Genomic DNA, 21,686 nt, shown 5'->3' with positions numbered 1-21,686 from the left:
TGCTTGATACACAAAATTTTATCTCTCATGATGGATTGAAGCATCAGCTATTCCTTTATACTCCTCAAACATTTTTCTTGATGGGCCCCTACTGCCACACAAGTATTTTCCTACCTGTCCATCACTGTCTTTGATAACCAACAGCACAGGTGTGTCTAATCCCATCATTGTCCGATACAAGGTCTTCAAGCTCATGCCATGCTTTGCAGTACTGTAGACAAGAGTCCATGGATAGCCGATAGTCCGTGGTGGAAGAGACTTTGTGAGCTATTAACAAGAAAATTACAACCCTTTATTTAATATATGTTTTATATTTAAGAACACATTACACATAATTGAAAGCAGATTATGTTCTGCTCAACCATTTTTATGTGGCCTTAAAACCTAAGAACTAAACCTGAAGTTTCACATGTATATTTTCTACTTTTGGTCACTCAAGCAGGTTTCTTTTCCTGCCTCTACTAGTGACCTGCATAAGAATGATTTATCAACTACAGAACATGTGTTTGTTAAGGTCTCTAAAAGGTTCACTCATATAATTATTCTTGCTTAACAATATTGCATGTCCCACCAATGTCTTCGTATTGAGTAAGTAGATCATTCAATTCAGCAGGTAACAAGCTGAAGGGTAAATGCTGCTTCTTGCCCTGTTCTTGTGCTTTTTAATCCAAAACTTCAATTAACACATTTGTAATGAAATCACTTTAGACTGGACAGCAAGAACTGCCATGTTTTCACTGATATTTTCAAGAAAGAATGGAAACAGGGCAAAGACAGACAGGAGTCTGTCTGAATATATGGTGTATTCAAAGTTAGGATTTAAAAAAGAGCAGTATTTTAGCTATGAATAGCGCTCTGCTTTGACACTTAGACACACACGTCTATGGTGTGAGATGGGATCCACCCCAGGAAACAGACAGCTGGCAGATATGCTCACTGAGCCACTTCCCACTATTTATCAGTATTCCAGGAAAACTGGGGATGTCCCGGTTAGCAAATGTGTGTCCATTTATGAGATGGCCTATAGGAAGGATCCCAGGAAGCACAGGCCTGTCAGTCTGACCTCAGTGCCTGGGAAGGTCACAAAACGGGTCACCTTCAGTGCCATCACACAGAACGTGCAGGAAAACCAGGGGATCAGGCCCAGCCAGGGTGGATTCATGAGAGGCAGGTCCTACTTGGCAAACGTGATTTTCCTTTATGCCAAGGTGACCTGCTTGGGGGATAAGGCTGTGAATACTGTCCACCAGGACTTCAGTAAAGCCTTTGACACCATTTCCCACAGCATTCTCCTAGAGAAACTGGCTGTTCATGGCTTGGACAGGTACACTGTTTGCTGGGTAAAAAACTGGCTGGATGATCAGGCCCAGAAAGTGGTGATGAATGGAGGTAAATCCACTTTGTGGCCAGTCACCTGTGGTGCTCCCCAGGGCTCAGTACTGGGCCAGTCCTGTTTAATGTCTTTACTAATGAACTGGATGAGGGGATGAAGTGCATCCTCAGTCTGTTTGCAGATTACAGCAAGCTGGGCTAAAATGTCGATCTGCTGGAGGGTATGTAGGCTCTGCAGAGGGATCTGGACAGGCTGGACTGATGGGCCATAGCCATCAGTATGAGGTTCAATAAGGCTAATTGCCAGGTCCTGCACTTGTGTCACAAAACGTACTGCAGCACTACAGGCTGGGAGAAGAGCAGCTGGAAAGATGAAAAGGACCTAAGGGTGCTGCTTGACAGACAGCTGTGCATGAGATAGTGGGTGCCCAGGTGGCCAAGAATGGAATCATGACTTGTCCTCCTGTACTGAGCACTGGTGAGACCACACCTTGAAGAACTGTTTGCTGTTCTGGGCCCCTCACTAAAAGAAAAATATTGAAATGCTGCTGTGTGTCCAAAGAAGGGCAGTGAAGCTGGTGAAGGGTCTGGAGAGGACTGAGGGAGCTGGGATTGTTAAGCCTGGGGAAAAGGAGGCTCAGAGGGACCTCATCACTCTCTACAACTACCTGGAGGTAGGTTGTAACAGTCAGTCTTTTCTCCCAAAACAGGACAAGAGAAAATGTCCTCAAGTTGAGCCACTGGAGGTCTGGACTGGATCTTAGGCAAAAGATCTTCAGTGAAAGGGCTGTCAAGCATTGGAACAGGGTACCCAGGGAAGTGGCTGAGTTACCATCCCTGCCGAAATATTTAAAGGAGGCATAAGCCATGGCACTTAGGGAGAGTTTAGTGGTGGACTTGGCAGTGCTGAGGTAACAGTTGGTTAGCCATCTAACCAGTGATGGTCTTAGCCATCTTTTCAATATACACAGTTTATTTTCTTCTATTTAGTATCACACAAGGTCTTCTTACTGGTGTGTTTTACACTACAGTCACAGCATTTGTGATACATTAATGTGCAAAAGTAAAAAATTATATATCTAAGTGCAAACCTTTTCAATTTGTTCTGGCTGTAGTAATTCACTTGGATCACTAAGATTTGGTCGGAATGCTTCAGGCTCCAGGTCTGTTTTGATATTTGTTGCCTGTTTTGAATTGATATCTTCTCTTGTTGTTATCTACAAAAAGAATAGCAAGAAAGTAAGTATATGCCACCCTATTAGCAGACAAGGTCAAATTCCACAGGTTTAAAATCATGCAGTTATCAATTATGCAAGTCCTTCCAAAGTTTAAAAATTGAATAGATTTGATCTGACAGAGGTTTTCACTGTTTCTGATAGCAAACTAGTACACAACTATATAACAATAACTTACACAGACACCTACTCAGAAGAAAACTATGGTTTTATGCTAAAACAACAAACAGTTCTCATACACAGCTGAAGAGCTTCAAATGCTTTTCACAAGATACCTTAAAAAGTTCTTGAATTCTAATACTGACATAGCATTCTAACTGCAATTAAAAAAAACCCAGAAACGAAAGAAATTAAAGCTTCAACACAGACATTTCTCAGTAGCTTCTGAATCAATACACTTTTAGAGTACTTAAGAAATGTTTCAGATATGCAGAAGACTCTGGAAAGACTGCTGCCATATATTTTGAGCAAACCATTTGAATGGAGCCTTAGGAATACTGCTGCTCCATAAGCTGATCTGCCGGAGTACTTATGGGAATCTAAGAAGAAAGAATTGAGATGGTGGGGTGGGAAAGCAGCAATAATACTTAAGTTGCATTGTGAGCACTGAGCTCTGGCACAGACACACTATACAGGGTCCTGTAATAATTTAAAATACCTGACCTACATATCTACCCTATTGAGTAGAGATGGCAGAGGCCACAAAATTCCTCATCAGATGTAGCTCACAACAGCTTCTTACCCCAGTCAATACTCACTGGCACTTCAAAGTTAACTAGATAACTAGAATAGCTGCAATCCAAACAGATTTCCATCTATAAATCCAGCTGCGGGGATATTTAACAGTGAAACAGTGAAATCCAACAGAGGAATAGGACAAAGTGAGAAAGTTAGTAAGATAAGCCACTGCAGCAAGACTTACTAAAATGTTGAGAGAAAAAAGAAATCTTAAACAGCATTAAGTGCATCTGAAAAATTTTTCAGCCTAAACCAAGTATCACTGAAAGCCAGACTGTCCAAATTAAAACCCGAATCCTGAAAATTTCAAGAAAATACCTGCCAAATCCAGTTTGCCGCATCCCTTATACTTTAAACATACAGGACACAACTGCAATATTTCACAGTATCACCATGGTAAATTTTGCCAACCTTTTGTGAACTTCCTTAGTTAATTAAAAAAAAAGGCAATTCAAAGAAAACTCTGAAATACAATAGGAATATTTAAACAAATACAGTCACCTGAGCCAAAAAATAAGGACACCCCTTTCATCTCCCTCAAGAACTACAAAAAAAGCTCCTATCACAAACTCTTGTTGTTTAAAAATCAGCTTATAAAGTCAACATATCAAAGTATATTCATACAGTAACACAATTACAGTATTAATTCCAAACCCAAGAAAAGGTGTGCTTAAACTGAGTATCAAGCAAGAAAAAAGCTGAAATTTTCCTTTTTTCAATGGAAGGTAACAAGAACTTCCAACGTAGACTAAGCACTGATTTCCATATCACAACAAAACCGCAATTATCCATATAGCTTCATGTACAAAAAGATGACCTGCATGCTGCTTTACAGACTGCTATCTCTAAAATGTTATTTCATAGTCCAAGTATTTTCCACTTTAAATGCCTGACATCCATCATATTAGTGCTTCAGCTCCAGAGAAGTTCAGCATTGTCCAACTGTAGAGCATAAAGTTTTTTTCCCCTTGTCATTCTTTAATTCTCATTAAAGACCACCATGAAAAACATGAATAATTTGGATTCAAGTGTGTGGCAAACTGAGTTTTTCGGTTTAGAGTTTTTGGGGATTGGGTATTTTTTAGATAGATATTTTTCCTTTTTTACTATTATTAACGTAAAGCAGTTTTCTTCTAGGAAGAAGACTGCTTTGTAGAAGCAGTCAAACAGTGTCTGTTCAAAAGAATCTGAGAGAAAGCACTCTAACTTCAAAATCTGCAGATTTGCTTCCCACCAAAGTTGGACAAAGCAGACTAAGTTATAGTCAGATTCCAGGGGCTTCCATGATTGGTAAATGTCACACAGTCTACACCACATTTGAGAGCACAACTCTCAAACGGCCTCAGAGCAGAGTTTATAGGCTGCAGCACATCACATCAGATTTTTCTAGTCAGCCTAAACCTTGAGTTTGGGCATATCAGGTGAAAGGTATTTGGAAAGAACTCCTACACTTCCAGCGCATTAATACAGGGATTCTTCACCACCACTTGCCAAAAATAGAATAGTTCTGTTCTCAAGTGGGAATAATTTTTTTTTTTGCAACATTTTTGACTTTCCTATAATGGTGCAGCTTTCGGGTTCAAGGTTCATGCTCATTATTGATCTATATAATTGTACTACTTACAAAATATTTTAAAGCAATTAATTTTGGATTATTAAACAAATAGAAATATCAGAGCTAAGAAAAGGTTTGCTTATTAATATGTAAAAAAAAACAAGATCAAAGAAATAAAAAAACACAGAAAATAATTTTACATTTTCAGCAGCCAAGTACTAGGGAAAAACAAAATACTCACTGCTTCTAAGGAAATGTAAGCTATGCTTTCTGTCAGTAAGGCATGTATAATGTGCACAGCAGCTAACAACTTTATAACTCTCAAAAAACTATGGAACACCTAAAGAGAATGCAAATATCAGTTTCAATACCTTCAAAAATCCGAACTGATTTCAAAGTAGTGTTTTGTGTGTATGTGTATGACCTTTGCCATGTCGAACCGCCTCAGTTACCTACTTTTATAATGAGAAAAATACTTACCTATTTCACAGAAGTTGTGAAGCTTCATACTTGCCATATACTGTGAAATTCTTGATGAAAGATTCCTATATAAAATTAAACACCCATGCAACAAGGTTTTGATTCTTCACCTGTTTTGCATTCTTTTTAGGGAAGATTCTAACACAACACACCAGTCTAAAGTAGAAGTTAAAACACAACACTGCAAGTCAAGCAGCACTGAAAACAAATTTTCAAATTCTAACAGAAAATTTAACAGAAAATTCCTGTGTGAAAAAGGTGGAAGTAGTAATTCCATCATAAAATTACTGATTCCATCATAGAACTGCACAATTAAATACACCCAAAACAAAGGAATTTTCTGCTGCGTCCTTGTAGTGCTGTAGACAAGACAAACCCACTGAGTGCAGGAATTGCCCTGATCCAAGACACTACAAAGAAAGATGTTTTAGTATCTGGAGATGGGGTTTAAACTACTGAAGAGGGCACCTGGAGACGTCTGCAGAGTGTGCGCAGTTCTTCGCTATTTAGAGCATCGATCCTGCGGTGATACTCAGCCACTGACACTACCTGAATATGGAGACAGGAAGACAATAATTCCACTGACAGTTGAAGAAAAGTAAAAAGGTATGAAAGAAAAAACTGGAGGAGAGTAATGAAGGGAAAATGCGCAATGACAACAAACAAACAAGAAGGGCCAAAAGATGTTTGTTTCTGCAAGGACAGCGCACATGTAGGTGATTTTAGACATATGAGTAAACACAGCAAGATTACAAAATAAACACTAAGGGCACTAGCAGTCAGATATCTCACTGATCTAAGATGAATAAAGAACTGATATAGGAGTGCATAAAGTTTCTAGTATCAGGATGCTAAATGAAAAGTCAATCTGAGTTACATGCCTTAACCCAAACTCTTCAGCTCAAGGTCCTCTCAAACATTCTTTACACTCAAATTAATGAATCTTATGAACCTGGTTTGCTTTCCTAGATGAAGACTAGAAGCAAATCTCAGGCTTCTCAGTAAGCTCTATCTCTTGTGTCTGGCAGTGAAGGTAAAGACTACAGTTTAGTAACATCCCAATACAACCCGAAAATTTCTTTATCCTGGACTTTCTATTCCCCTCCAAAGCTTCTGGAGTTGCTCATCTGTCAACACATTCACTTCAAATGGCATCTCCACTTTGGCAGGAGGTGGACAGCCAGAAAGTCTTTAGTCAGAAAGCTCTAGAACATGCTGCTCTGGTGCAACAAGCTGGCTAAAGGACTACAACAGTCATTTTGATGTAACTAGAGCAAATAATGTGATTTTGAGAATAACTCAAAATCATCATTGGTATGAAAGCATCTTAAAACAGCTGGTGGAGAGATTAAATGGATGTCCCATGTAGTAAGAGCATATTAAAAACTTCTAGAGCCTACCACAGTGCAAAGGAAGACAACCACAAGTCCAGCAGCTCCCCATCTACCTGTCCCTACTACAAGGAGTTTGGCCAGATACTCGCCACTGTCCTGAGTACAGAGCCCACAGTCATTCATGACTGGCTCTTGAGCAGCGATGGTTCACTCTACCCCATGCAACTGCAAGGCAAGGAAAAAGGAATACTTGTGACACCCAGCTTTATTACTGAATAATCTGTCATTACTAGCACTCAATTTATTTCCATTATTTTTCTACTGTTGTCTCAAAACAGATAACGAATATAGTTGTAAATTGTATTGGCTTGTGCATTCTCAGAGTCACATAGATGTATGTAAAGCTTTAACAGTATTCCACTCAAACATGTGATAGTGCAGTTTTATCCTTTTATTTGCTATGACACCTCATTGCAAATTTACATTGTTCACACCAGCAACTTATGAACATAACCCTGAAAGCAGTAATGTGAGGACCCTTTAGCCTTATTGCTTCTTTAAGCTACACCCTACCACAGGTGACACTGTAGGTAACTTACAAAAGGCTGTAAATATGTGATTACTTAAGGAAATTCTTGAGGAAAAAAAATCTCAAAATCTGACACCATTATATAGTTGTTTTTCCACATAGTGGAAATGTAGACGGTTTTATGGGCACTGCCATCTTGCCTTCAACCTCTCAAATGCACACTTATCATCTTGCATCTGTGAATTGCTTATAAGCTTTTTAACTCAGAGATTGACCTTTTCATATGCCATGGAGATGCCTTATTTTTCTTGCTTGAGAGAAACATGAATACCTATTCATGTGTATACAATATAATAGCTTCTTGGCATGCTGACTCTGTTGCACACTGTCACATTCCATTTGTTTTGAGAACAAAAACCTGCATAATGGCAGACCATTGGTATGCAATGATAAACATCATAAATAACATGTCACAGAATGTCAAACTAGCCACAGGAAAATTAAAGGAAAAGAACCCACACTCTCAAGCCCAGAGCTTATTTTAAGTATAGAGTTCATACTAAGTTCCATGAGTAAACCATAGGACACTGCCTCAAGTTTATCCACTCATCACTGAACTAGGCTTCAAATGATTATGTTAAGATACTTCAACCTTTCAGATGCAGCACCTGGCCTTCTATATAATGCCTGTGGTTTAGGCCAACATGCTTTATTCTTGCTTTGCAGTGGACAAGACTATGTACTTCTTGATTAAATTAGCTACAGAATCTTAATGTCACATATATCTAAGCTTACTCGCAACTACCTTCCACTTCATTCAGGAATTGAGATATATCTTGCAAACAGACAGCATTTTGTTGCTGCCAAGAGCAGAAGCTCAAGAGCACTACTTTGAAATGTTAGTAGTAATACTAGAAGTTTATTCTTCCTTATAACCTGGTTTAATTCATAGACTGCTTATGCTATTTCCTCTTAAATCAAGATTTCCTCATGTTCCTTCCTTATAGTCCTATTAATCTTCTAGTCTACTTCACCAAGCTAAATAAACCAGTGTTTTCTTCCATCTCCTGCCTCACTCCCTGCCCCCCATCAGCTGTTTTCCTATCATTCCAGGACCTACTTCTACCTCATTCTAATTTGAACTTTGATTCTCAAATACCAAATGTAGTCTTTCATACGGTATGAGAAATACCTAGAAAGCAAGACATTTCATTAAACAAGTAGATGCAGATTCATATTCATCAAATTAGTCTGCAGTTTTCAGTACAAAGTACTCCGTGGTGATGAAATTCTTCCATTAAAATAATTAGTTTAAGGTCTACCTATATGACTTTGCTATGTGCTTTATTTACTATGCTTTCTTTACTAAGCCATCTCAGCATCCAGTTTCCTGGATAACCAAAGCTAATTTTTGAGGATCGGGAAACGTTCCTGAAAGACACTTTATTCTCCTTCTAGTTTTTTCTGCTTTAAAATGAATGTAGGAGAAGAGAAAAACAGCTAAACATCTTATAGTTAATCTGGGCACTGGTTGGAATAGAGCAAAACAAGTAACATGTATAGCCTGTATTGTTAGTGTACTTCAGGGCAAAAAGGGTTCCAAAACTGTATAGTGCAGATGATACAGCACTGGGAAGAGCTGCTGACTCCCTCAGAGAAATGGAGGCCCTACAGAGAGACCTCAGCAAATCAAAGGACTGGGCAATCACCAACCACATGCAGTTCAACAAGGGACAGTGCTGAATTCTACTCGTGGGATACAGCAACCCTGGATGCATGGACAGATTGGGGAATGAGATGCTGGAGAGAGCACCATGGAAAGGGACCTGGGGGTCCTGGTCGATGGCATGTTGAACACGAGTCAGCAGTGCCCTGGCAGCCAGGAGGGTCAAGTGTGTCCTGGGGTGCATCAGGCACAGCATCACCAGCTGGGCAACAAGGGGATTGTCCTGCTCTGCTCTGGGGCATTCGCCTCGAGTGCTGGGGGCAGTTCTGGGTGCTACAAGAAAAGACAGATAGAAAACTATCAGAGAGTGTCCAAAGGAGGGCAAGAAAGATGGTGAAAGGCCTTGAGGGGAAACTCTATGAGGAGAGGCTGAGGTCACTTGGTCTGTTCAGCTGGGAGGAGACTGAAGGGAGACCTCATTGCAGTTACAACTTCCTTGTGAGGGGAAGAGAAGGGGCAGGCACTGATCTCCTCTCTGTGGTGAGCAGTGACAGGACCTGAGGGAATGGCCTGAAGCTGTGTCAGGAGAGATTTAGTTTGGATATCGAAAAAAGGTGGATATATCAGAAGGTGGTTGGGCACTGGAAGAGGCTCCCCAGGGAAGTGGTCACAGCACCAGCCTGACAGAGTTCAGGAAGTGTTTGGACAGTGCTCTCCAGTACATGGTGTGACTTTTGGGGATGGTGCTGTGCAGGGCCAGGACTGGATGATCCTCATGGGTCCTTTCCAACTCAGCTTATTCTGTGATTCTGTAATTCCAAGTTTGAAAAGATATGGAATATATCCTTAGATATCCTTAGAGATCTAATACTACCTGCTGTATTCATATTGGCAGCATTGGTGAAAAAACACAGGATGAATTGCATGATTTGTGGCATGACTTTTTAACTTGTGGCAAAACCTTTTTAACCTCTCCACACCATATATATGTGAGTTAACCACTTAGCAAAACATCCAACAGTTTTAATATTTAATGCAGTAAGTCGAGGGTTTATATAATAACGATTCAAACAATCAAGAAGCCAAGGATTCTCCTTTTGGAGAAACTCATGTTTCTAAACTTTGTTTTCCTGAAAAGATCTAAAAAAAAAAAACCTCACTTTACAAGCTATGCTGGCCACTTGCAGTGAATGAAGCTGAAGACAAAATTCCAAATATGAAATATTTCTTGTCCTTCAACAACACACATGAAAATGCAGTTAAATTTTTTAAATGTTTGATCAGCCCCTTCAGCCACTGATCATATCATCCTGCAGATGTAAAAAAAGCTTTTTACACCAGTGAGGGATTCCTCAGTTTAACAAAGCCACAAGTGACAACCCCCACCCCCCCGCTGCCCCCCCATGCCTGTTTGCTAACAGGGAGCAGCTTTCACTGCTGCCCTCAAAACAAACACAGCTAAATGCTCAGAGCTAACAAGTAGCTGAAACTGTCTCCATCGAGAATGGGAGGTTCTTATCAGAGCTGAACAGTGCTTCTGGAAGTTAAGAAGAGATAAAGCTTAACGGCTCTGAAATGTACATACCTCGTTACCAACACAGAATATGAAATAAAAAACAAGAAAGAACATAAGCTGAACAATTTTACTTTGAATCTTAATACATAATACTGAATCTTAATACATAGGTGTAAGCTTGGCTGAACTGTAAACTTCATGGACATTAATACTTGAGATTCAAAAATATTTCAGGATATTTAAATGAAGAAAAAAAAAAAAAACCCAATGTAGTTTTATTAGGCCACTTACAAAGTTACTTTGGAATACCTTCCAATAAAAAGCTGCCTATGTGAACTGAATGCTGCTATGAATATTTTAAGAGAAAACACTAGTTTTATTTTTCAGACAAATTTAGTTTCCTCTCAAAAATATCAGACTGCTGGAGAGAAGACAATATTGAAGAAGCACTCTGCTCCAACATATCAAATACAATTATTTGGGACATATTGATTACCTCACAAAAATGCATTAATTCATGGGTCATACTGCACCAGATAAAAAGCTGTAAGGTATCATTTGAAAAAAACCCAAACCTTAAGACTAATTTCATTTGATTCATTTTTAAAGCATGTAGCTGTTTTGTGTGGTATTCAGTCTGTTGTTGTAGGTCTTTAGCTGGGGAATAATTAATATTGACTTTATGACTGTAGAAGGTTGATTAATTACTTTATTATGTAATATAATTTTATACTATATTATACTTATTAAAAAACTTAGTAACTTTTATAGTTAGTCTGTTGGAGTCCAGGACATCTCTCTGGCTGCCCTGGCAGTCTCGAGACCCGGGCAGGGGGATAGAAGACCTGGGCACGAAGTCAAAAACACCTGTGACTTCGATTTTAGCCTGTGGAAAAAGCTGCCAACTCTGTATGAGGAATTACAAGCCACAAGGCTTTGAGTAGTGTAGTAGCTGAATTGACACAGGGTGAAAAAGTAGAATTTTGGAATTTTTAGAATGTGATTCAGGGGTACAAGATGGAGGAATTTGGGCATGTCCTAGCCTTCTTCTTGTCCTCCATGTCTTGCCATATACTGTGGTGACACTTCTCTATTGGTTTAAGGTAGAGACACACTGTCCAACATAGATGATAGTTATTGGCATAGAATTGTAAACAGACTATACGTAACTTTTGATATAAAAGGTAAACACTGCCCGACAGGGCAGGCAGATTACCATGGCCTCCTTGCTAGATGGACCTCAGCAGGTCAGAGAAAGAATGTTATAGATAAGGAAAAATAAACAACCTTGAGAACTCGATCCTATGCATTTCAGACTTCTTTTGGCTGCGCGGGCTAGGAAACAAGGACTTTTACAATCTTGGGGTCAGCCGAGCATCAAGACCCCGAGATTAGTCCAATACAACTTTGGCCTAATTGGTCAACTTATCTAAACAACATCTAGTGTTTAATTAAGAAATTACTTTTTGGTAAACAAGTTTTTATGACACATTCCACATGTGCACAACAGTAGGTGTTACAAGTGGAGATAAGAATTGTTTCTCATTCTTTATTTGATCTTTTCACAGCCTTCCCCAGGAAAATGCCTGGGAAAGCCTGTCTGTGCTCCTTGTGGACAGAGAGCTGCTGCTACATTCAGTCAGTTCAGCTCCCTGCCACTCTACTGGTGACAAGGAAGGGAAGGGATGACAGCTGGCCATTTTATGCAGAGAAGGACCATAGAATGTCAGCAGTCCCGTGGTTTGGCTGTCACCATGGTTCCTCCTCTCAGTGTTTTTAAAACTGCCCCTCTTCAAACTGTTGTGCATACTAGGGTGTTTTCCAGAGCAGGGACAGAAATGCTGAGTAGGTCACGTGACAGCAGAATTCTCCCTGTGACCAGTAATTGTCCCCACAGCTTTGCAGGATGAGCCGTTAAATATCTGCCTCAAAGTGCTCTAAGCCCACAGAAACTGTACCAAGCTGTAATTAACATATACTGATGATAAACGGAAGTATCTGCAATAACCAGAATAAATGAACTTGAAAAGAACGAAATCAAAGCCTGAAGCACACAAAGTGTTACATCAAGTCTGCAGACCTTAATAACAAGATATTGTTTTCAAGACATGAAAAAACACTCATACGAGAGATATCATAATGCCAGCAAGATAACTAAATTTAGCATGCAAAACATTAAACAGTTTAGGATGTTTGTGCAAAGAAGTAAGAATTAGATTTAAGAAAATTACTTTCTTAAAGAGGCAAGCCAGACAACTTTATTCATTTTGTCCTAACAGAAAAAGATCTGTAGCAACACGGCCAATAAAACACCGCTCCCTTGCAAAACTATTTAAGGAAGTTTCAGCACTTGCAAGCAGAGAAACCAGAGGTTCAGCTGCTGAAACCACAGCACCTGGTGCTTGAGTGCAAGCTGCCGTTACAGGAGAAGGCAGACTGAGCAAGGTTACATCTCAGTTCTGATATTGCCTTGCAAAGATTCTCTCAGGTATGACAAGAAAGCATTACACAGGCTTAGAAGTAACTAGCCCAGTATGAAAACATTTGTCTCCTGCTTTAAGCAGAAAAAAACTCAATTATGGATCGACTTCAAGATTGCACAGATCATTAAAAACATACAGGAAAAATGTAATCCTTTACTACTCATTTGCTTTCTTTTAACTTATAAACAACCTTTTCAAAAACTCCTCTACTACTCTACTTTGACTTTATTGAGGTAGACTAATATTTCATAATTATTAAAAATGCAAACAATATAACACCAAATAATTCAATGGAAGAACTATAATAACTGAATAGCTCAGGTTGGAACAGACTTTACAGACCATACAGCTCCAGCCCCATGGGTAGGGAACTTTCCACTATACCAGGTTACTCAAAGCCCCATCAACCTGGCACTGAATACTTCTAGGGATGGGAATTCCACAAATCCTCTTGAGAAATCTATTCCTCACCACCCTCATAGCAAATTTCTTCATAGTATCTAATCTAGACCTTTCCTCCTTTACGTTAAGGCCATTCCCCTTTGTCCTATCACAACATGCCCTTGGAAGAAGTCCCTCTCCCATTCCCTTACAAGACAACCCCTGTAGGCTCTGCAAGGTGTCATAATAAGGTCTCTCCAGAGCCTTCTCTCCTTCAGGTTGAACAGTCCCAACTCTCTCAGCCTGTCTCCATAACAGAGGTATCCAGCTGATACCAAAACACAGCCCTTGGATCAACTCAGTGGCCCGCCTCTGGACTTGCTCCAAGAGGCTTGCACGAGACCATGCAGTCATGGCAAAAGCACAAACTTGATTCATAAACCCCCAAATTACCCAGGACAACAGGTACAGCAAATATCTGTCAAGGAAAGGTTCTAGGCCAAGTGATCTGTATAAGTAAGTACTAGATTTCACTCTGCTTTTTTATTACTAAAGTATATAATTAGTTCACTAAATTACTCTAAAAACTTAATATGGAAAACCGATTTTAAAAATATTTCAGTAGCATTATTGAATTGATGCAACCGTGCAATTCTGGCATCTAGAGAGAAGTACTAAATTCTCATTTTTCACATGTAAGCCCCTATTATTAGACCTTTGTAATTGCCAAAGAAATACAGGCATTAGCTTACTAAGTAAAGTTAACCAATAACTCAAAATGTCAGAAGTTGTGCAAGTGTCAAACAATTCAAGCTCTTAAAACCAACATTTTAATTCTCTTTGCATGCTAATAACTTGAGAATATAAAAGCCAAGATCAGTTTTCATTGGTTTTGTCCCCTTTGGCTATACTGCCTATCCAAGCTGTGCAAAGCACAGACAAGCATGGCAATCCACCTTTTGTTCCCTTGCATTGTCTGATGTCTTTTGTCTGAAATGCTTTAATAGGAAGAACTATTGCTTGCATTTTTGACATTCTAGAAACTTACTGGCATCCCTTGTATTGCCATAAAATAAACAGAGTAAATACCAAGCATTTACTAAAACATGGGAGGCTGACATTACTAGCATTTTAAAGGGGGAGCATAATACACTAGTAAGTCACCAAAATTTTGATTTCTTACCCTGGGAAAGTACCAAACCCTTTCAATGCTGAGCTCAAATTAACAGTATCATCAGGAAAGTAACAAAGGCCTTTCCTGTAAATAATCTAGGGCAACTTAGTTGCTTCAAGCTAGCATTTCTATTTTATCACTTCATGTACCCAGCAACTGTTACTTCATGTCAGACTAGACTTCACACAAATTCAGAACAACCACTAATGAGATATTCAGTCAGAAACCGGTACATTTTATATGCTGCCAGTCTCCTTAATATTCTTTCCACTGGTCTTGCATAGCAGGAATAATTATACCAATACTCTTTCCTTTCTGTGAAAAGATTACACTTGCACATTAGGTTTATGAACATTCATTGAAGAAAAAACCCAGCTTCAAGAATAAAGCTTGTCTTATTGACATAGCAACATTTAAAAAATATCCCCATCTGTAGGTACTTCTCTAGCCTCTTTTTCCAATTTGCCTTTTTACATGTTATAATAACCCATTCTCTACCTCTCTCACAGCAAAGTTGATTCTTATTCTCACAGTCTTCTTTAGTTCAAACTGTCCTGGTAAGTATTGTTTTTTATAACATAGCTAGACTCTGACTAAAGTTCAGTATTGGTCCTAAGGGAAACAATTATAACAAGGGATACTACTACTTTTTAAAATAACTGTGCAAGTTATATCTATGTAACTAGATACATGTTAAAACCACATTTTTTGTAAACTGAACTTCACATAGTTTTACACTGCTACAGAGTATGCTAAAATAACATTGCAATTCATTTACATATTATATCTCCATTCTACTCCACTACCACAGAGGAAAGTTAAGAGAGTATAGCTTCAAAAATGTGTTGTTATTTAGGAACACACATTTTATAGAACCATTTGTTGCAACAAGTCAATTTCATACTTTGCAAGTATCCTGGCTAAAAATAAAGATAAAAACAATACATAAGAGATAAAGAATAAAAACTTGCTAATAAATAAAAAATAAAACCCCAACTCAACAGCACCCTGAAAGTAGTATGTGCTTCAAAACCCAGTAATATGTAATTCTTAAGTATTAGACTCTCCTGTCACAAGGAGAGTCTAAATGAAAGCTATTTTCCAAATTTACCAGTGGGTAAAAGCACAGTATATTGTCAAGATCACTTCTTCCCTATCCTCAAGATGTTGTTTTGCAAGTCTCACTGAAAACCTTTTCCTTTAGATATTACTACATATTAAATAGTACTACAAAAAGTCTGTTTGGGGAAAACACTGAAAAATCCCATTTCCCTTCATAAATTGAATAAACTGCAAAGCCAGTGTTTTTGCTTCCTCCCCTTCACTATAAAAATGAGAATGGGACAACAGCAGACTCATGTCCATGAATTTAGAAGTATTATCAGACCTATATATATGGTTGACTGACTTCTGAGAAGGTAATGGTAAGTCAGGAAATTTACACTTCTCTAATTGTACGCCCATGAAAACTCTTGTTCTTGGTACTTAGGTATAAAGCACATTTTTTTGTGAAAAAAATTCATTACTCCAAGGGAAAAGAAAGGAAAAAAAACCCACCTTAAAACTGCTGAACCCCTTAATGCTCAAAGCAGTTTCTATTATCGAATGCCAAAGGAATACCAGTAATTAGATACTATTCCAAAGATAATGAAAATTTGTGACTTAGCATCCTGTTTACACATTCAAAATTTAAACTTCCAGAGACTGTCTCTGCACCACAACATTTAAAGACCACAATAACAGACATGAAGATACTACACTGAGAATTACCAGAGTGCATTTACGATTAACTGGCTGGTGCTTTCTTCCCTTCTTCGCATACCAGAGACGAGACATTTCCCTTCTAAAAATAAAACGAGACTAAAAAAGGAAATGAAACAAAAACCACGGTTCAAGGGTGTTTGAAAGCATTCTCTGTACCTGCTGTCAGCTCCAAGCACAGGCAGAGCCCCACGACGCTGTGACAGGATAGTTTGCTGGACGCTCACATTTGACTGACAAGGCAGGGAGCAAATGAGCGAGTGTGTAGCAGGGGGATGTATCGCAAGTGATGACGATACACGAGGAGGAAGGCTTCCTGTGCTCAAGCGTGGTTGCAGAGCACTAGTTTGTTAAAAGGCCAAAGTATTTAAAGATACAGAGCTGAATTATTCATACACAATATTGAAGAACACAAAAAGAATCCCCAAGGACTGCTTGCAATATTCGGTTATAAGGTAATTGCTTTTAAACGATTTCTAATGGTAAAGTGTTTGCATTCAATATTAAACTGATAGTTTGACTTCCTTATGCTGACAACCCTGTAAGTAAATTCTGAGAGTCCAGAACCAGTTAGAAGAGGGTCAGTGAAGATTTAAAATATTGTTAAAAAAAGGGGGGCTTTTAAAGCATTTGGAAACTGTTAGCCTCGCAGCCTTTTCAGTTTGTAAGCTACAAGAAGAAAATGAATCCTTCTGTGTGTAAGCTAAATTTGCTGTATGGGTTAAATGCTAGTCCCAGCAAGAAAGTATTTTTGGACTCATGATTATTTTTTCCTTTAAGGAAGGATGTTTATTTAAACAGGCACGTGCAATACTAAAAAGCATGACAACCCTGTAAGAATCTCTTTGCAGTAGCACTTGCAGTCTTTCTAACCCACACCCGAAATGAAACACCTCCCTTCCCCCCCCCCAATATCCCCCAAAACAAACAACAACCACCAAAATAATCTCCACATCACCCATGCTCCAGGTTCTGTGTGAGAGTATTAAATAGGCCAGGGCAGCAACAGAACAACATTAAATCATTGCTCGCTCAGGCTGTTGCGCTGTGATCTAAAAGCCAAGACATCCAAGCAGAGAAAAGCAGGACCAAAACTTGTATTTTACTGCAAATTATGTATTGGAACACCTCACCTTGCACTAGTGTCTAACATTCTGATGGATAAAATGTTTTTCTTTTCAGTAAAACCTTTTATGGGAGCTGGCATTTTTAAAAGTAAATTTGTTCTAACTGATCAGAAGTATTAAGGTGGCAAGTCACAAGTATTAAGGTGGCAAGTAAAAACATCTTTATCATTGGAACATTGAAGCTGGTATTTAGGAAATTCAAATATGTGACAATGATTTGACTAAATATATAGTCAAATGGTGTACAATTCCAATAATAAGCTATATGCCTATTTATGTGCTTGAGTTTTTTGGTTGGGTTTTACGTTCAAATAATAAGCGAACTAATACTGAGGGTTAAAATAAGAACAAAAACCAGACATCCTTAAAACTGTTTCAAATGAGAATTGCCATCAATATAAAAATAATACAAGCTACAGACATCACCCCCTTCTCTGCCAAGTATGGGAAATCTTAAAGGAATGGAGACTATGCAGCAAAAGTATTTCAAACTTTGTCTGGAAATGAAACCGTTAGGGCTGAAAGCAAAAGCTAGTAATACAACAAACTCTTCCACAGCCTACTATCAGTCATCTGTTCCCTGCCCTTCAAGAAAAAAAAAATTCTTCCCTAACACAAGCCAACATGTTTCTGGGAAGGAAGAAAAGAATCTGACGAACTGAATCCTTTTTTATCCAGCAACATTTAATCTTAAGCAATTCTAACAATTTGCTTATTAGAAGTTTCAAGCTTCTCTCTAAATAAAAATGACTTCTCTCATAGCTTCTCAAAAGGATTTAAAAACGTGCTCCAATGAAAAGTGAGCAATAAAGTTCTGTTCGATCTGCCAACTCACTTTTTCACTTAACTACAGCTGCAAACTTTAATGGGAATGAATGCACAAGTAACTTTGAGACCCCCTGACAGTGTTTAGCTGCTCAGCCCTGCAGCAGCAGCAGCCACCCCCACGAGCTGGCAGCTGCCCACAGCTGGGAGCATCTGCTGCAGAGGGAGGGAGGCAGAATCTGAGCAGCACCCAGACACAGCACACTCAGGGAAGTGGCAAAATTGTCACTTGCAACAGATCTCCACCCCAGCCACAGAAAGAAGCCCACATGAGAAATCTGACCTCCGTAGCAACACTTAAAGATTAATAAACTGCTTTTATTTTTTTCATGTGTTTGGGGATTACAGTAGTGATCTGTTAACTGGAATCAGAATCTCATATCTTGTTGCAATTTATGTAGGCCTTGCCATCAGTGTTCTTAATAAAAGATTCTAGTGAGGAGCACAAGCTCACACATGACATCTGTGCAGAACAGCAGTAAACACTTAAGAGCATCCACCTATTTCTTACATTGACAATGGAGCAACAGAAGATGTATCTAATTACATTGAATAATGATCTTGTTATTGTTAATTCACAGCCAAGATAAAGATCTCTACACAATCAATATGCATAGTCCTTTCAGTAATTTTACCTCACAAAGTCGTTTCTTCTAATAAACTAATCTGTCTCAAAAAAAAAAAAATCTGTCTCAGAGAAAAAGGAGAGTGACAATAAATAAAAGCACAACTTACAGAATGTCTTATTTCCTCTCCAAACCAATTACCTGGTTTAGACCTTTTGCCATACCAGATTTTAACTTATCATCAAGATTTTCACTTATGACAAGATTACATAACACTGAAACAGGGCAGTAAGCATAGTAACCCTCAGCTTCAGTAGGAAGACTAGACACCAGGTGTGGAAAAAGGTTTTTGCAGCCAGATAAGATGGAACTATTTTGTTTCACGTAGTCACTAACAATGTCCTGATACCACAGCAACAGAAAAGTTGTGACACTGAATTCTACAATCCCTACATTTAGCATTCACGCTTTTTGAGTGAGGTTACATTAGTAGAAAAGATATTTCCTGTGCTCCATTCCTCTTAAGAAACAGAGGTTAGCCTAGAAGGATAACAGGACAGGTGGGAGGGAGCACAATTACTCCATTTATTTACAACTTGCTGTTGACTCCACATGAATAAGTATAAAGTTCAGGAGTAATGAAGTTAGAATGCAGTTGAAATTAAAAAAAAAAAAGACACTGAAACCTTACAAAAAGCTATCTCCTCTAGTATCAATACAACATGAACTGGCCCAACTTCTTAACTTCTCTTGGCTGAGAAAATTTCCATAAGAAAGGAAGTCTAATTTGAGAAGTCATCCTTTGTTTCCTGTCAACAGCTTAAGGAAAGGGAGGGGGAAAAAAACTGAAGTATTTTTCCATCACAAAGCTTTTCTGAGGATTTTCAAAGGTATGCTGAAAGCCATTAAGAATCTCAAAAGCACAAGTTTTTTAGATAAATGGCTCTGTTTTAACTCTTAGCAGAGGGACCATCCCAGATGCCTCTATCAGATACATGAAATAGCCACCAATTACAACTGCACATTCACGACTCCAACTACAGGACAGCTCCAAGCCATCAAAACCTCTGAATTTCCACTTACAAGTTATAAATAGATTCAAAATAGATTAAGTAGCAACAATAAATACAGCAAAACAAGAAATACCCTAATACTGAGAGACAGTACAATATCACTCAAGTTAATTGCAAAAGCAAGAAAGAAAATTATCAATCTCTGCAAAGAGATGTAAATAGACAGAGTCCTTTTCTCCAACCACAACAAATTAACAGAAATGTTCCTACTACAGCACATGACTGCTAGAATTGAAGAGACTCATCCTCCAGTATAAGAGCAAAGCCTATTAGAAATTCTGTGGTAATGCAGAGGAACACATGCATAGTGACACATCCAATTTCTTCACTGACAATACACGATATAAAAACCAAATAACCATCTAGCTTGTATATACAATTCATTATCATAAAGAGACAGCCTTTCCAGAAACATATTGGAAAAAATATTCTTCTGAAGACTGTTAGCATGGTTCATCTTTACACATCCTGTGCAATGTTTCATTCAAGAAGCCTACAAGTTTCAGGCTTCCTCTTCTCTCTGCTCATCCAGTATTATCCAGCTTATCATACAGCATTATGTTCATATCACATTTTAAAATGCAAGACACAACAAGCAGATGTTGCACCAGCATCCAAGCACTGAAGTGTACAGTAGAGAATGGAACTAAATTTACAGAAGGAACATGATTAAGAATACAAAAATTTAAGATAGCAGTGCATTCTAAAACTGCAATATCCACTTTAATATAGAAATGTTGTAGGTTTCAGTCCAGATCCAATAAAGAACGTAACATCTGAAAAAGGTTTCAAGACTGGGATACTGCACATAGGTGCTTATCTAACCAGGAGACAATCACAATTTGTGACCTTCACATTTCCATAAATACGCAGAAATAGAATTCTGAGACACTCCAGAAGTTACAGCTTCGGTAATGTTGGATTGCTGAGTGTCCAAGTCCAATAGCGTTTCAAGGAGATAGAACTTCAGTTGCAACTAATGGTTTGATCTAGTAAGCATTTTCAAACCACATCTTAAGTTCTAACTGAAATTCAGTTGGACAAGTGAGTTACTGCTTTCCAGAAGCATTGTATCCATGTTTTCTACAGACATTCAATAGGCAAAACCAAAGGTAATGCAAGTAAATGCAAGTCCAGAACATGACCTACCATGTCTAGGAAAAAATATTTGCAAGTGTCTATCAACTCAATCTTCATTTTGGAAATTAACTTCTAGACAGTTTAAAATCAAATTTTCTGTATTTCTTCCACAATGAACAAAGGTAATGAAAAAATCAAACTGATGAGCTTCCAACTACTCTAAGACCAGTTCATGGGTCCTAAGACAAGAAATTTCCTGTTTTCAAATATCTTTTGAATGAGTATTTAGATTTACATGGACAGTAAGTACGACTCAATCTTGAATAATGGCAATGAGATCAAGTGACAGTGAAAGGAAAGGAAGAATCAATGCTTTAAACAAGAATTACTCTAATGCAGAGCAATTCAAGTGTTTCCTTAACAGATATCAGGTTTCAAAGGGAACCTACTATATACACAACTTGAACTTAAAAAGGAAACAAGATTACATCGTAAGTACCAATTGAAATTGTTTCCGAGACACTGCACAACAGAAGGAGTCAGCTTGCTGTAAAGTCTTGCCATGTTTGGATGCAAGTATAGAATATGCTTAGGAACACGAGTTTGTTTATTAACATGTAACAGTATTCATCATTTGTGCTAACAGATATAGAAAGCCATTAGCACTTGAACTTAGACACATCAAGTAAAAAAAGAATACCATGATAAATATACCTTATAGCTCAGTACAGATGGTAAAAAAAAAACAGCACCAAAACAACCCTGAAACACAGCCAAAACAAAAAACCCAACAACCCCACACAATTCAAAACACCCTCTTTCTTGGTATAA

The 21,686-nt window shown here is 38.4% G+C and overlaps 1 protein-coding gene across 7 annotated transcripts in view; it reads right to left on the bottom strand.

Annotated features, from left to right (window-relative positions):
- Window positions 1-21,686, bottom strand: part of OXR1 (oxidation resistance 1) — a 138,615-nt gene that overhangs the window by 5,985 nt on the left and 110,944 nt on the right. For 4 of the 7 annotated variants that reach the window (XM_053993634.1, XM_053996021.1, XM_053995207.1 and 1 more), the window contains 3 exons: window positions 5,809-5,889; window positions 2,424-2,549; window positions 115-267 (listed from right to left, as the gene is read on the bottom strand). In XM_053993634.1, coding sequence (XP_053849609.1) covers window positions 115-267; window positions 2,424-2,549; window positions 5,809-5,889 — 360 coding nt within the window. Of the gene's footprint in view, window positions 1-114; window positions 268-2,423; window positions 2,550-5,808; window positions 5,890-16,193; window positions 16,297-21,686 lie in introns of those variants that run through there. The other 3 variants (XM_053994410.1, XM_053997644.1, XM_053998465.1) reach the window with 2 other exon arrangements.

The sequence above is a fragment of the Vidua macroura genome, chromosome 1, assembly GCF_024509145.1.
Source record: "Vidua macroura isolate BioBank_ID:100142 chromosome 1, ASM2450914v1, whole genome shotgun sequence".
In the NCBI taxonomy this organism is placed as follows: Eukaryota; Metazoa; Chordata; class Aves; order Passeriformes; family Viduidae; genus Vidua; species Vidua macroura.
This window is presented reverse-complemented; position numbering and strand designations above follow the sequence as displayed.